This window comes from Natrix helvetica (assembly GCF_964273705.1).
Source record: "Natrix helvetica genome assembly, chromosome: 1".
NCBI lineage: Eukaryota > Metazoa > Chordata > Lepidosauria > Squamata > Natricidae > Natrix > Natrix helvetica.
This window is the reverse complement of record NC_138548.1, coordinates 9,175,976-9,190,949: the sequence shown is the minus strand read 5'-3', so window position 1 is coordinate 9,190,949 and position 14,974 is coordinate 9,175,976. Positions and strand designations below refer to the sequence as shown.

The 14,974-nt window shown below is 46.6% G+C and overlaps 1 protein-coding gene across 7 annotated transcripts in view; it reads right to left on the bottom strand.

The window, feature by feature from the left end:
- LOC309394998 (disintegrin and metalloproteinase domain-containing protein 10-like) overlaps window positions 1–14,101 on the bottom strand; it is a 40,809-nt gene extending 26,708 nt beyond the window's left edge. For 4 of the 7 annotated variants that reach the window (XR_014175835.1, XR_014175836.1, XM_081958717.1 and 1 more), the window contains exons 1-7: window positions 13,983–14,075; window positions 9,915–10,059; window positions 9,705–9,823; window positions 7,390–7,542; window positions 5,407–5,498; window positions 3,988–4,110; window positions 1,770–1,925 (exon numbers count right to left, since the gene is read on the bottom strand). Coding sequence is in view for 5 of the 7 variants with exons in the window: in XM_081958717.1 (XP_081814843.1) it covers window positions 1,770–1,925; window positions 3,988–4,110; window positions 5,407–5,498; window positions 7,390–7,542; window positions 9,705–9,823; window positions 9,915–10,059; window positions 13,983–14,049 (855 nt within the window). In the remaining 2 variants the exon portion in view is untranslated. Of the gene's footprint in view, window positions 1–1,769; window positions 1,926–3,987; window positions 4,111–5,406; window positions 5,499–7,389; window positions 7,543–9,704; window positions 9,824–9,914; window positions 10,060–13,982 lie in introns of all 7 variants that reach the window. The other 3 variants (XM_081958720.1, XM_081958718.1, XM_081958721.1) reach the window with 3 other exon arrangements.
- Between the last annotated feature and the right edge of the window lie 873 nt (window positions 14,102–14,974).

Genomic DNA, 14,974 nt, shown 5'->3' with positions numbered 1-14,974 from the left:
TCTAAGCAGGCACACTTCATTGCTTGCTCAGGATTGCCATCCGCAAACGAATTAGCGAAAATGTTTGTGAAACACATTTATCGCCTGCATGGAGTACCCAAGAGGATCATTTCAGACCGCGGAGTCCAGTTCACAGCCAAGTTCTGGAGAGAGGTCCTGAGATCTATTGGGTCCACACAAGAACTGAGCTCAGAGGTTCATCCCAGCATGAACGGCGCAGCAGAGGGAGCCAATGCGGTGGTGGAACAATACATCAGGTGTTTTGTGGACTATCAGCACGACAACTGGTCAGACTTGCTACCCTTCGCCGAAGTGGCGTACAACGATGCGGTCCACAGCAGCAGAGTATTAGCGGGTTTCCAGATTACCAGTGGCATAGAAGTTGTTGCCATGCCTGAGTTGCCTAGAGAACCTCCTTCTTTCATGTCTTTGAGTGAATGGATGGACATGCTAAAGAAAGGATGGGAGAATACGAAGAAGGCTCTAGCAGTTGCAGCAGAAGCCTACCAGAAGCAAGATGATCAACGTCGCTCACTCCTAAACCCCTACCGTGTGGGGGACAATGTTTTTGTATCTACCAAATACATAAGATTAGAAATGCTTAGCAAGGAATTGGGTCCAAAATTTCTAGGTCCATTCCCAATAGTGAAGATAGTTAACTCAGTTACAGTTCAACTCAGTCTACCCAGAAGTCTAGGGGAAATTGACCCAGAATTTCATTGTAGCTTGTTGAAACCAGTAATTGGGTCTAACAGAAGAGCATCCACCCAAGCTCAATCTCCTCCTGTGGTGATAGAAGGGGAAACACAATCTGAGGTGGAAAAAATTGTAGATTTCAGGCTGAATAAGGGTTGCTTACAGTACTTAGTGCATTGGAAGGGTTACCCTTGGTCTGAAGTTAATTGGGTAAACAGTGGGAACCTAAAAGTGGAGAAGTTAGTAAAGCAATTCAATGGGAAGTTTCCCGAGAAGTCAAGGGGTTCCCCTGGGTGGAGAAGAGGTGGTTAATTTTGTTATGTTAACTTTTATGTTATTCTCTTTGCAGGAAACGTTTTTCTTTTGAGGAGAGGCAGCCTGTCAGGCCTGTAATTATATTCTTTTTAGGATCTTTGGCCTGCCACACTTTTTAATAATTCTCTATGCTGTTTCATTAGTGTAGTAGTTGGGAGGGGGGAATAGAAAGGAGTAGGATTGTAGAATGGATTGTTGACATTCTTTTGTAGAAGCCAAGGTCATCTTTTGTCTTCGCATCTCGACACCTGGCCGGAAGAAGATGGGTGTACATGCCAGCGTGGAAGAATATGATTGGAACATGTGATGGATTTGTAGGTGTGGGGAGAGATCATGAACTTTCAACTGGTTGAACTTAGAGGATGTAATTTAGAGTTGGAATTTTCCATAGCCGTACTAACATGCCTGCGGAATAAATTGCACCTTAAAGGATGTTTTGCCTTGGACAATGATTTATTTCTGCATGGTATTTAGAACCCTAACAATTGGAACTTTAAGGATAGCTCTGCCTTGGACTCTGGTTTAATTCTGCATGATATTTGGAACGCTGATAGCTGGTTTAAATCTTCAGGATGTTGCAAACAGCTGTAAATTTGGGCTGTCTGTATAGTATCCAAAATGTGTTTACAGGACTAGGGGAGGGGAGTGGTTGGACATCCAAACTTTGAATCCAGGACATCAATCTGTTTTTCAGGGTCCATCATAATTTTGAATACTGTCTAAGCAACTGCAATCGTCCCCCTTTAAGATTTAATTACTTTTCGGTGGAAATCCTCGTGACAAATTCCCCATAACTCTGTCCAAAAGGAGCTGGAACCTACTGTGATCGTCTTAACTTTGAACTCGATGGTCTTGATCTGACCAAACTCAGCAGCTTCGTAAATGGTGTTCACAGCTTTTACATAGTTGGCAATCTAGAAAAAAAAAAGGAATTATCCAGAGACAACGCTTGGATTCCTGGGGTCATATAAATACTTGAGATTCCGTTGCTATAGCTTAGTGAAGGGGTCTCCAACCTTGGCAACTTTAAGACTTAGGGACTTCAACTCCCAGAATTCCTCAGCCAGCTTCCTCAGCCAAAGCTGGTTGAGGAATTCTGGGAGTTGAAGTTCACAAGTCTTACAGTTGCCAAGGCTGGAGAGAACTGACTTAGTGTTTCTCAACCGTGGCATGGCCACTTTAAGAGGTATGGACTTCAACTCCCAGAATTCCTCAGTGAGTCCTTGATAGTTTTATGATGTGTGGACTTCAACTCCCAGACTTCCTCAGTCAGTCCTTGATAGCTTTATGAATATGATGGGTGGACTTCAACTCCCAGAATTCCTCAGTCAGTCCTTGATAGCCTTATGAATATGATATGTGGATTTCAACTCCCAGAATTCCTCAGTCAATCCTTGATAGCCTTATGAATATGATGTGTGGACTTCAACTCCCAGAATTCCTCAGTTGGTCCTTGATAGCTTTATGAATATGATGTGTGGACTTCAACTCCCAGAATTCCTCAGTCAGTCCTTGACACCTTTATGATGTGTGGACTTCAACTCCCAGATTTCCTCAGTCAAACCTTCACAATTTTATGGCGTGTGGATTTCAACTCCCAGAATTCCTCAGCAGTCATGGGGAGTTCTGGGACTTGAAGTCCACCCATCTTCAAATGGCCAAGTTTGAGAAATGCTGCTACTGTCCAATTCCATTTAGCCCAGCTTAGCATCATGTGTAGATGCAACTACAGAATTAGCCTCTCCTTACCCAGAAAGGCAGAGATGAGGATGACAGGAAGGGCCAGGGATGCCCAAGAAGAGGGCAACCTTTGCAAAAAAAAAAAAAAAAAACCCTTCCCACCCAGTGATGGTATTTAGCCAGTTCTGACCAGTTCTGGCAAACCAATAGTGGACATTTTGAGTAGTTCAGAGAACTGGCAAATACCACCTCTGGCTGGCCCTGCCCCCATCTATTCTCTGCCTCCTGAGTCCCAGCTGATCGGGAGGGAATGGGAATTTTGCAGTATCCTTTCCCTGGAGTGGGATGCAAATTGGGATTTTGCAGTATCCTTTCCCTGGAGTGGGGCCCAAATAGGGATTTTGCAGTATCCTTCCCCTGAAGTGGGGAGGGAATGGAGATTTTGCAGTATCCTTCCCCCGGGAGTGGGGCGCAAATGTGGATTTTGCATTATCCTTCCCCTGGAGTGGGGCACAAATGGGGATTTTGCATTATCCTTCCCCTGAAGTGGGGAGGGAATGGAGATTTTGCAGTATCCTTCCCCCGGGAGTGGGGCGCAAATAGGGATTTTGCATTATCCTTCCCCTGGAGTGGGGCACAAATGAGGATTTTGCATTATCCTTCCCCTGGAGTGGGGCACAAATGGGGATTTTGCATTATCCTTCCCCTGGAATGGGGCACAAATGGGGATTTTGCATTATCCTTTCCCTGGAGTGGGGCACAAATGGGGATTTTGCATTATCCTTCCCCTGGAGTGGGGCACAAATGGGGATTTTGCATTATCCTTCCCCTGGAGTGAGGCACAAATGGGGATTTTGCATTATCCTTCCCCTGGAGTGGGGCACAAATGGGGATTTTGCATTATCCTTTCCCTGGAGTGGGGCACAAATAGGGATTTTGCATTATCCTTCCCCTGGAGTGGGGCACAAATGGGGATTTTGCAGTATCCTTTCCCTGGAGTGGGGCGCAAATGGAGATTTTGCATTATCCTTCCCCCGGGAGTGGGGTGCAAATGGGGATTTTGCAGTATCCTTTCCCTGGAGTGGGGTGCAAATGGGGATTTTGCAGTATCCTTCCCCTGCCACACCCACCAAGCCACGTCCACAGAACTAGTAGTAAAAACATTTTGAATCCCACCACTGCTGTCTCACCTTCAAATGTCATGGCGAGTCACCGAAGGAGTATACCCATTCTAGCTCCACCTCCTTTTATCTTGACCCTCCCCCTTCATCCTTTAAAAAAAGAGGGCTTGCACACCTGGGCAATCACGGCTTCCACAGAGCCAAACCTTTGGTAAAACAGGTGATCGGCTTGAAGGTGAAGCAGGCAGGAAGTCTTTGAATAATGTAAACTCCTCCTGGGCCGATGAGTGTGGCTTGCCTGGGGAGAGACCATGAAGCAGGTTGTTAACAAAAGGAATAACCTACCTGGGAGTCCTCGACTTATAACAGTTCACTTAATGACAATTTGAAGTAACATCACTGAAAAAAGAGACTTCTGGCCATTTTTCACCCTGTTGCAGCCTCCTCAGGGTCATGTGACCAAAATTCAGACCCTTGGTACTCACATTTATGACGGTCACAATGTCCCGGGGTCCCTTTTTGAGACCTTCTGACAAGCAAAGTGAATGGGGAAACCAGATTCGTGTCAGGCCTGCAGTCATATTCCTTTTTAGGATTTTTGGCCTGCTATACTCTCTATTATTTCATTATGCTGTTTCATCAGTGTAGTAATTGGGAGGGGGGAATAGAAAGGAGTAGAATTGTGGAATGTGTTGTTGTCATTCCTTTCTAGAGGCTCAAGGTCATCTTTTGTCTCCGCACGTCTGCACCTGACCGGAACCAGCTGAATGGAGATGCCAGCGTGGGCGAAGAAGATTGGACCATGTGATGGATTTATGGGTGTGGGGATAAGATCATGAACTTTCAACTGGGTGGAATCCCAGGAAGCTTTCAGATTCGGGATTCCACAGTTTGTGCCAACATGTCTGTCTTATTGAATTGGAACTTTAAGGATAGCTCTGCCTTGGACTCTGATTTAATTCTGCATGATGTTTGGAACTGTGGCAAGAAAAGTCGTAAAATGGGGCGAGACTCACTTAACAAATGTTTTGCTTCGCAGCAGAAACTTTGGGCTCAACTGTGGTCGAGGACTACCTGTACCGGGAGCTAAAGAAAGTGAGAAGATGTATCAGAAGTTGAATTACATTAGACCAGCCTCAAAGACAGATAATCCTCGACTTACAACCAGAATGGAGCCCAAAATCTATCTTGATAAGTGAGACACTTATTAAGTGAGTTTTGCCCCATTTTACGACCTTTCCTGCCATGGTTGTTAAGTAAATCACCGCGGATATTCAGTTAGTCACACGGTTATTGGGTGAATCTGGCTTCTCCCTTGACTTTCCTCATCAGAAGGTCACAAGAGGGGATGACGTAACTCCAGGACACTGCAACCGTCATAAATGTGAGTCGGTTGCAAGCATCCGAATTTTGATCATGTGACCATGGGGATTGTGCAAGGCAGTCATAAGTCACTTTTGCCAGTGATGTGGCATCTTCGATCGGTCCCTAAATGAACTGTTGTAAGTCGAGGACTCCCTGTAGATGGTTAGCGATTTAGTGGTGTGGGGAGTTCATTTGTTTCACCATGAAACAAATGCTTTTTTTTTTATACCTTTGCCGTCAGCTGCCGTTGGAAATCTTGCAGTTGTTGGTGCAGTTTCTGAGCCAGAGATGCTGATTTGGAGTCGTGCAGAAGCTCATAATCTACAAAATACAGAAACGATGTTCCATCCTCAGGGCACACGTTTCTCCTGTGCGTGGCCTGACAGGCAGCTAAAATAAACCAAATCTGTGTTGTGGCCAACCAGCGGTCGGCGGAGCGGGCAACAGATTCGGACAGTGAGGAGGTTGGGGAGGAACCTGGGCCAGTCCTGGAGTCTGGGGAAGGCTCTGATGAGGGCTCTGTGTTGGAGGCAGAGAGGGGTGTTAAGTAAGTAAGCTCCCTGTTAGGAGAGCGAGTGTGCAGAGAAGCGTAATGAGAGTGGTATGAACGAACATGCACAAGCCAGCATACAGGGACACTGAATAGTATAAAATATAGTAGTTTACTATGTGGAAATATAGAGGTATTCAGAGTCCAGTTAACAGTCCAAGTCATACACAGTTCAGTCATTCAGTTATCAAATAGTCAGTCTGGCACACAAAACAGCTAACAGTAGCAAACCACAGTACCTCACAATACACCGATTCAGCGTCTAACACAGAGAGAGCTAACAGTCATTCTGGCTCCCTCTTATGGCTGCTTGAGGTAACAAACCAATTACATCTCTTTAGCATTTAAAGTAACAGATACATTTGTTACAATCATAGCTTATATACATTGCCAAGCCAAGCCTAGGGTTACATCCCTAACAGGGGGCCAGGGCCGTCCGACAGTTATCAGCTGCCTTCGGAGTCGGAGATCCGTGAGGCAGAAGAACAGCTGGAGCCTGTACCCAGTGTGTGCATGTGCAGAGCTGCCAGATGAAGGGAACGGCTAAAGAACAGGGGTCGACTTGGGAGTAAGGCCACAGGTGGACAGTGAATGGCCCCTTCCATAGGGAAAGGGGAGCAAAGGGGGAGTGGAGTTTGCTGGAGGCAATTAGTTCAATTCCTTAGGGTGAAGATCTATTCCTGGCTTCTTGCCAAGTAATTGCTGCTACAGCTTGGCGTTTGGAAGATATCGGCCTGGCAGCTCTCCAAGCCTGATAAAGGTCTGTAGTTGTGAAATCTCTTGAGAGACTGTTTGCTCACTGACTCCTTTCCTCCCCCTTATTCCCTCCCTCCCTTCATTTCCTCATCCATCCCCTTCTTCTCTCTCCTTCCTTCCTTCCTTCCCTTCCTTATTTACACTTACTCACTCCCCCTTCTTCTTCTTACTTACTTCTTGGCTTCCCTCCCTCCCACCTTCTTTCCTCTCTCCCTCCCATCCTCACCCACTGACTCACTTCCTCCCTTCTTCCCTCCCTTGATTTCCTCCCTCCCTCCCTTTCTTTTCTCCCCTTCCTTCCTTACTTCTTCCTTCCTTCTTGTTCTCATTTTTCATTCATTCCTGCCTGCCTCCTTCTTTCTCCTTCCTTCCTTCCTCCCTCCCACTCTCCCAACCGAAGCCTTTATTTGCTAATCATTTCACAATCTCCCTCTTCTGCCTTGTTAAAATGAGTGTTTGATGGCCACTTTGGGAGGTGTTGAACAGGGGGGGGGAAGAACCCTATTTGGCCCAAACTCTTCGAGCTTCTCTTATACAATACAATAGCAGAGTTGGAAGGGAACTTAGAGGTCTTCTAGTCCAACCCCCTGCCTAGGCAGGAAACCCTATACCGTTTCAGACAAATGGCTATCCAACATCTTCATAAAGACTTCCAGTGTTGGGGCATTCGCAACTTCTGGAGGCAACTTCTGTTCCACTGATTAATTGTTCTCACTGTCAGGAAATTTCTCCTCAGTTCTAAGTTGCTTCTCTCCTTGATTAGTTTCCACCCACTGCTTCTTGTTCTACCCTTCGTCTCTTCTATTCGAAAGGAAACATCCTCTCGGTTTGACCTGCTGAAGAAAGCTGGTGATGGGAAGAGAAGAAGGGGCTGCTTGATCCTTGGGGGCAGTTGGATGTTCTCACCTAAGTCCCTCTGGTGATAGATGAAGGAAGGGGCCTCGGGAGACTCTCGGGCCACAGCAGCAGATTCGACGTAATAGGTGCCATTCTGGGTGTGGATCAACCCCTCAAAGACACCTTGGACGATGGAACCATGGCAGGAAGAAGCTGCGTCCCCTGTCCAAAAGTCATATTAGAAAAAGCTACAGTGGAAGCAGAAGATTGAGCATTACAGCAAGAGACACATAAAGCAGTGACATTTTGCAGCAGTGGTGGGTTACAACCAGGATGCCCCGGTACGGGCATACCAGTGCCTGTCGGGAGCACCGGGTACCGTTCCGGTACGGTGCTTTGGAGGGCATGCCCACCCATGCTCCTTACCAGTATTTGAGCTCTTCGGTGCTTCTGCATCAAAGCGTACGGCATCTGCGTGACACTTTGCCGAGCACCAGGAGGTAAGGACGCATGTGGTGAATGCCGGGTCCCATTGCACCGTACCGAAACCCACCATTGTTTTGCAGGTATCTCCAGAAACATTGGTTAGGTTTCCTTAGCAGAGAGGCTGCACCAGGGGTGAGTTCCAGATTCCGTCGCAACTGGTACTCTGCGCATGGGGCCAGGCATCCTAGTCGGGCACGCACGCTGCGCATGCATGCACACACCACTGCCCTGTGACACCCAGCTGCTTGGCAGAGGTTGCGCAGGCACCACATGTGTGCGCACCTACGCAACTGGGCCGGTTGCTTCAAAAAAAAAAGGTAAGGAACATGGGCGGGCAGGTGGGCCAAACGAGACACCGTACCAGTACGGTGGCTGCTGCTCCCGCCTACTACCGGTACGACCATACCGGCCCGGAACCCACCACTGGGCTGCACCCATCCCTCTCAGCCGTCCAAATCCCCAACTCTATCAATACAATACAATAGCAGAGTTGGAAGGGACCTTGGAGGTCTTCTAGTCCAACCCCCTGCCTAGGCAGGAAACCCTATACCGTTTCAGACAAATAGATATCAATCCGTCTACATTCCGACCTGAGCTTAGTGCACAAGATAATCTGCCATAAAGTCCTACCTGTTAATGGCTACTTTCACTTCCACTGCAACGACACGAGGACTATCAATAAATACAAACTAAATGCAATCCGTTCTAATCTTGATTGCAGGAAAAACGATTTCAGCAACAAGAGGAGTAAATGTGTGAAAAACCCTACCTGATCCTGTTGTTAGTTCCTCTAACCCGCATACCTTTTGCCTTAAACTGTCTACCATGGACCTTACGTGTTTCTTAAGAGATAGGTAACAGGGGGGGGGGTGCATAAGCGCACCAGCGAGCCTACCGTCCCTGTCCTACTGTCCCCATTTATATGTACTCTTTTTATGTGTTTATGGCTATGTTTTGCTTATTTATATCCAATTATTCGTGCCATTTTTTTTCATGTGTTTTCATGCTTGTTTCCTTGTACTTGTTGACCAACAAACAAACAAACAAACAAACAAATACGGTTTAAATCAAAAGAGAAATTCCAGGATGAGGTAAAAATGTTATAGGACAAGTGCTCGCAAGGATATTTTCAATACTTCTTTAAGGACGAGGAGATTTATTTAACAAGGACTGTATGAAGACAGGAAGGGAAAGGGGAGGGAAGGGAAGAAGGGAAGCAAAGGAGAAAAGAAAGGAGAAAAGGAAGGGAAAGAAGGAAAGGGAGTAAATAGAAGGGGAAGGGAAGAGAAAGGAAGGAAGGAAGGAAAGGAAACTAGAGGAAAGGAAGTAAATGGATGAGGAAAAAGGCAGCAAATGGAAGGGAAAGAGAGAAAGAAGGGAATGGAGTAGATTGATAAAGAAGGGAATTGAAGGAAAGGGAAAGAAAGAAGAAAGAAAGAAAGAAAGAAAGAAAGAAAGAAAGAAAGAAAGAGAAAGAAAGAAAGAAAGAAAGAAAGAAAAAGAAAGAAAGAAAGAAAGAAAGAAAGAAAGAAAGAAAGAAAGAAAGAAAGAAAATGGATAGGGAAGGAAAGGGGAGGGGAGGGAAGGAAATAAATAGAGAAGGAAGGGAAGGGAGTAAATAGATAAGGAAAAAGGCAGCAAATGGAAGGGAAAGAGAGAAAGAAGGGAATGAAGTAAATTGATAAAGAAGGGAATTGAAGGAAAGGAAAGGAAAGAAGAAGGAAAGAAAGAAAGAAAGAAAACGGATAGGGAAGGAAAGGGGAGGGGAGGGAAGGAAATAAATAGAGAAGGAAGGGAGTAAATGGATGAGGAGAGCAGAGGATAAGGGAGAGTTGAATATATAAATTCTGGGAACAGATAAATAGTAGGGAGAGAAGAAAGACCCCAAGAAACTTCACCTTGTAGGGTGCCTGAGTAAACGAAGGAGACATCGGCGGGTTCGGAGGTGTCGTTCATCACAATCACAACGTCCTGAGCAAAAACACTTGTGTCCTTCCAGAGATGCAGCCTAAAGATCCTAAAAGAGGGTTTATTGCAAGACACCATGAGAGAGTGGGTCGTTTTTCATTATTCCTTATCAATCGGGAGAAGGCCAAGTGGTCTCGAACCTTTGAAATGCATGGAATTCCAACCACAGGGACCTCCGTTCTCCTCGCCTCACTTCCTGGTGCCCCTCCTCCAAAGCTCCTCGGTGGTAAGAAAGTTTCTCCTGAGATTTGACCAAGGCTCGCCTGGGGCCACTGGCTTCACGTGCTTTGGCAGGGAGAGAAGCAGAGGGTTGGAAGGGAGTTTCCCACTTTCCCTCCCTGTTTTTTTCCTTCCTTCCTTCCCTCTAGTTCCCTTCCTTCCTTTTCCTTTCCTTCCTTCTAGTTTCCTTCCTTCCTCTACTTTCTTTCTTTCCTTCCTTCCTTCCTTCCTTCTTTTCCTATAGTTCTCTTCTTTTCCTTTTCTTTCCTTCCTTCTTCTAGTTTCTTTCCTTCCTTCCTTCCTTCCTTCCTTCCTTCCTTCCTTCCTTCCTTCCTTCCTTATTTTCCTATAGTTCCCTTCTTTCCATTTCCTTTCCTTCCTTCTTCTAGTTTCCTTCCTTCCTTCCTTCCTTCTTTTCCTATAGTTCTCTTCTTTTCCTTTTCTTTCCTTCCTTCTTCTAGTTTCTTTCCTTCCTTCCTTCCTTCCTTCCTTCTTTTCCTATAGTTCTCTTCTTTTCCTTTTCTTTCCTTCCTTCTTCTAGTTTCCTTCCTTCCTTCCTTCCTTCCTTCCTTCTTTTCCTATAGTTCTCTTCTTTTCCTTTTCTTTCCTTCCTTCTTCTAGTTTCTTTCCTTCCTTCCTTCCTTCCTTCCTTCCTTCCTTCCTTCTTTTCCTATAGTTCCCTTCTTTTCATTTCCTTTCCTTTCTTCTTCTAGTTTCCTTTCCTTCCTCTAGTTTCTTTCTTTCTTTCCTTCCTTCCTTTCCTATAGTTCCCTTCTTTCCATTTCCTTTCCTTCCTTCTTCTAGTTTCCTTCCTTCCATCCATCCTTCCTTCCTTCCATTTCCTTTCCTTTCCTTCCTTCCTCTAATTTCCTTCCTTCTTTCTTTCCTTCCATCATCCATCCATCCATCCATCCTTCCTTCCTTCTATTTCCTTTCCTTCCTTCTAGTTTCCTTCTTTCCTTCCATCCACCCTCTCTCCTCTAGTTCCTTTCCTTCTTTCCTCCCTCCCTCCCTCCCTCCCTCCTTCCCTTCCTTTCCTTCTTTCCATCCTTTCCTTCTTTCCTCCCTCCAATTTATAGAGACACCCACTTTACATACTCCATACACAGCTGTTCATACGTTTCCTATACAGCCCCTTTGATCCAGTGAATCAGGCACCAGGCTAGAAAGTGGGAGAAACTGTGAGTTCTAGTTCCACTAAGCCACGAAAGCCAAATGGATGATTTTAGTCAATGCATAAGAATTAATCATATACTCAGCAATGCAGGAGGAATGAAGACGAGGGTATTATCCTAGGAAGGTAGTTTTGAAATTCCTCATGTTGACCTTGGAAATCCGGCAACACGCTCCATTTTACAGCCCCTGACCTGCCAAGATCTTCTAAACCTTAAGATAAATCCTTAGAAATGTCCTTCTGGGTTCAGTTCCAAGTGGGAAGAAAGACCCTGGAAACATGGAGACTGCTTGGAAAGATGGTTTAATGTTGGACAGGACCACATGGGTGTTATGGTCCTGGGCAAAGAAAAAAGCACCTGGTTGGGAGAGAGAGATGAATTTATACCCTCTCTTGGGCCTTGCCTTGGAGCTTCCTGTTCCTGTGTAAGAAATGTATTCTGATTAATTGGGGTCATGCAGGGGTAACCTAGTAGTATCTTGAGTCCCAAGCTTGGTAGAATCTTTCTGGGTGATGTAATCTCCCCTGGCGCCATGTGATGAGTTCTGTTGCTAGATGGGTAGACAGCTAATCCTACCTTTGTTGGATCTTGGGTGGAGGCATTTGCTTATGAATAGACCTAGCTATCTCTTTATCTCTTAAGTGCTGACATCTGCTGTGGGCTAACGAGGTGGGTGGGGGCTATTAAGAGTGAGTCTGCTTCCCACCTCAAAAAAAAAATGTTTCTCAATTTCTCAACAAAGGAAATGTTGTGGTCCGTCGGTGGCCTGTAGAGCTGGCAGCAGATTCGGAGAGTGAGGAGGTTGGGGAGGAACCTGGGCCAGTCCTGGAGTCTGGGGAAGGCTCTGATGAGGGCTCTGTGTCGGAGGCAGAGAGGGGGCCAGGGCCGTATGCCAGTTATCAGCTGCCTTCAGAGTCAGACATCAGCGAGGCAGAAGAACAGTGGGAGCCTGTTCCCAGTGTGCGCATGCGCAGAGCTGCCAGAAGGCAAGAACAGTTAAGACAAAAAGGGCGACTCGGGAGTAAGGCTTGGAGATGTCTGGCCCCTCACATAAGACATAAAAGAGGAGCAAAGGGATTTGAGCCTTTGCAGGAAGCAATTAGTACATCTAGTCGGTTCAAGCTCTCAGAAGCCACATTTGATTCTGTGGTCCGTTTGGCCTTGCAAAACTAATTGGCCATTAGGTCTCTGGCAGCGTTTCAAGGGAGATGAAGGTGGGTGCTTAACTGTCAGGTTCTGAAGGGTTAATGAAAACAGCCAAACACAGAGACGGTTTGAAAATGCAGTTTAACTTCCTACGGCACGAACTGACCAACAAAGCACTAAGGCAGTGATGGCGAACCTTTTTTGGCTCGCGTGCCATAAATGGGGGGAGCACAGGGGAGTCGTGTGCAGGCGTGCCGCACCCATAATGCAATGCGCGGCCTGCCTCAGTGCGCATGCGCACACTACAGGCGCGCCCCCCCATTTTTTGCAAGCTTTTTTGCCCTCCCCAGGCTCCAGAGGCTTTATAGGAGCATGGGGAGGGTGAAGACAGCCTCCCCCGCCCCCCCGGAAGCCCTCCGGAGGCTTGAGGGACCTTCAGGAGGCTTCCTTGAAGCCTTCGGAGCAGTCAAAATGAACCTCCGAGCAAACCGGAAGTGACTTCTGGTTTGCTCGGAGGGTCGTTTTGAGCGCTCCAAAGGCTTCAGGGACCTTCAGGATGCTTCCCTGAAGCCTCCGGAGCAGTCAAAACGAACATCAGAGCAAACCGGAAGTCCGTTCCCAAACTTCTGGTTTGCCCTTAGGGGTGGTTTTTTTGCACTCCGGAGGCTTCAGGGAAGCTCATGAAGCCTCCAGAGGGCCTCCGGGGGGCAGGAGGGGCTCTTTTCGCCCTCCCCAGGCTCCTATAAAGTCTCTGGAGCCTGGGGAGGTCGAAAAATGGCTTTAAAAAAGGGTGAACTTAGCTGGCCAGCGCGCGCATGCACGCTGCCCAGCTGACAGGGCAGCGCCTCGCGTGCCCTGACAAATGGCTCCGCGTGCCACCTGTGGCACGCATGCCATAGGTTCGCCATCACTGCACTAAAGCAATGAATAAATTGTTAGAGCAGACACCGGGTGCTCCCACCAACTTTTATAGTTCTTTGTAATTAGGTTAAACCCCACCCCCGCACATGCATCACCTCGTGACCCAGAGTGAAAAACCACCCGGCAATCAATCATGGATTGTTCTGTCAGTGATCAGCTCTGGAATGTTCTCATTGGAAACCTCCAGGCAGTCAATCGTGAAGAGCTTTGTAGAGTTCTCAGTTGGACTGCTTGTGGAGGAGGGAGATCTCCACCTGGTAAGCAGCTGGCCCAGTTGTCCCCATCCCCGTCCCCATCCCCCGAATGGCAGCTGGAGCTGACATATCAACCTTACCCTGAAAGACTGCAGCAACTCGAACAGACGTCTGTCGGACTCTTCACAGAATGTTTGTGAATTATTACGGGCTGTGAATGACTATAATTCACAGCCGTTTAAATAAAAGAGGGTTTGGGGGGACTAAGATTGTGATTTATGCTTTCTCAGGAAGCCTAAGTCAGAACAAACATAATATTCTGCCTTTTTTAATATTTCCTAGAATATTTCATTTTCCTGGATGGTGCTAACTTCTCACAAAACAAATTGTTTGGTTGACAGGAACACATTTCTAAAATCCTCAGGCAGCTCCTAACACGAATCAGAGCGTGGCTTGATCTCGGGCACCCAATATGGAGAGCAAAGTTTGCAGAGATCCAAGGAAGGTTTTTTTTCCCATTGCCAAAAAATAAAATAAAATTGAAAACTCCTACCTGTAAATGTCATTTGGGAAAGGAGAACATCCCAGAAAGGTAAAGTTAAGTACCAGAAAGAAACCATGTTCTTTTTCCTTCCCGGTAGTAAGATTTCACGGAATCAGAGCTTCGTTGCTAAAGGCGAAATCAACCAGAATGCAGGCAGGATCTTGCATGGGCTTGTTTGACCCCGAATCGTTGGAAGCCGGTGAGCCAAGGTGCAGTCAATCCCTGCCCATCAAGGAGATTATATTACTATCCTCCTCACAGAAAAATGCATTTTTCACGAAAGGTGAACAATTTGTTTCAGGATGCAGGCAGAAGAAGACTCGAGGAGATGTTAAAACCTTCTCTGGGCCAATAAAACTACCCTATAAATCAAGAGTGTCCAATCCTGGCAACTTTAAGACCTGTGGACTTCAACACCCAGAATTCCGCAGCCAGCTGGCTGCGGAATTCTGGGAGTTGAAGTCCACAGGCCTTAAAGTTGCTAAGATCGGACACCAGGGTTGAGTTGCTGGTGGTGGTGCTGCCGTTTGTCTTCGTGCATGCGCCAGTTGAGTGTAAATTGTTCTGCGCATGTGCAGAACATGAAAAAATGACTAAAACACAAGCTGGCCGCGGCAACCGGGGAACTGGTTCAGGGGCGTAGCCAGCCTTCCATCCCTACCAGTAAGGCAACCAAGCCTCAATTGACACTACCGGTTCGCCCGTACCAGCGCGAACCGGTAGCAACCTACCTCTGTTGGAAATCCCAGGTATAAATCATTGCCTATTATCAAAGATTTGCAACACGTGAAAAAAAAGTTTATTGAATTAAATTTATGCACCAATAAGCTGTTTTTCTGTTACTTTTTTCCCCAGGCCCTGTGAGCTAGATGAAGCCTGTTTATTGATAATTATGTAAGTCTATTTGTGGCTCAGTGGCTAAGACGCTGAGCTTGTCGATCAGAAAGGTCAGCTGTTCGGCGGTTCGAATCCCTAGCGCCATGTAGTGGAGTGAGCTCCCG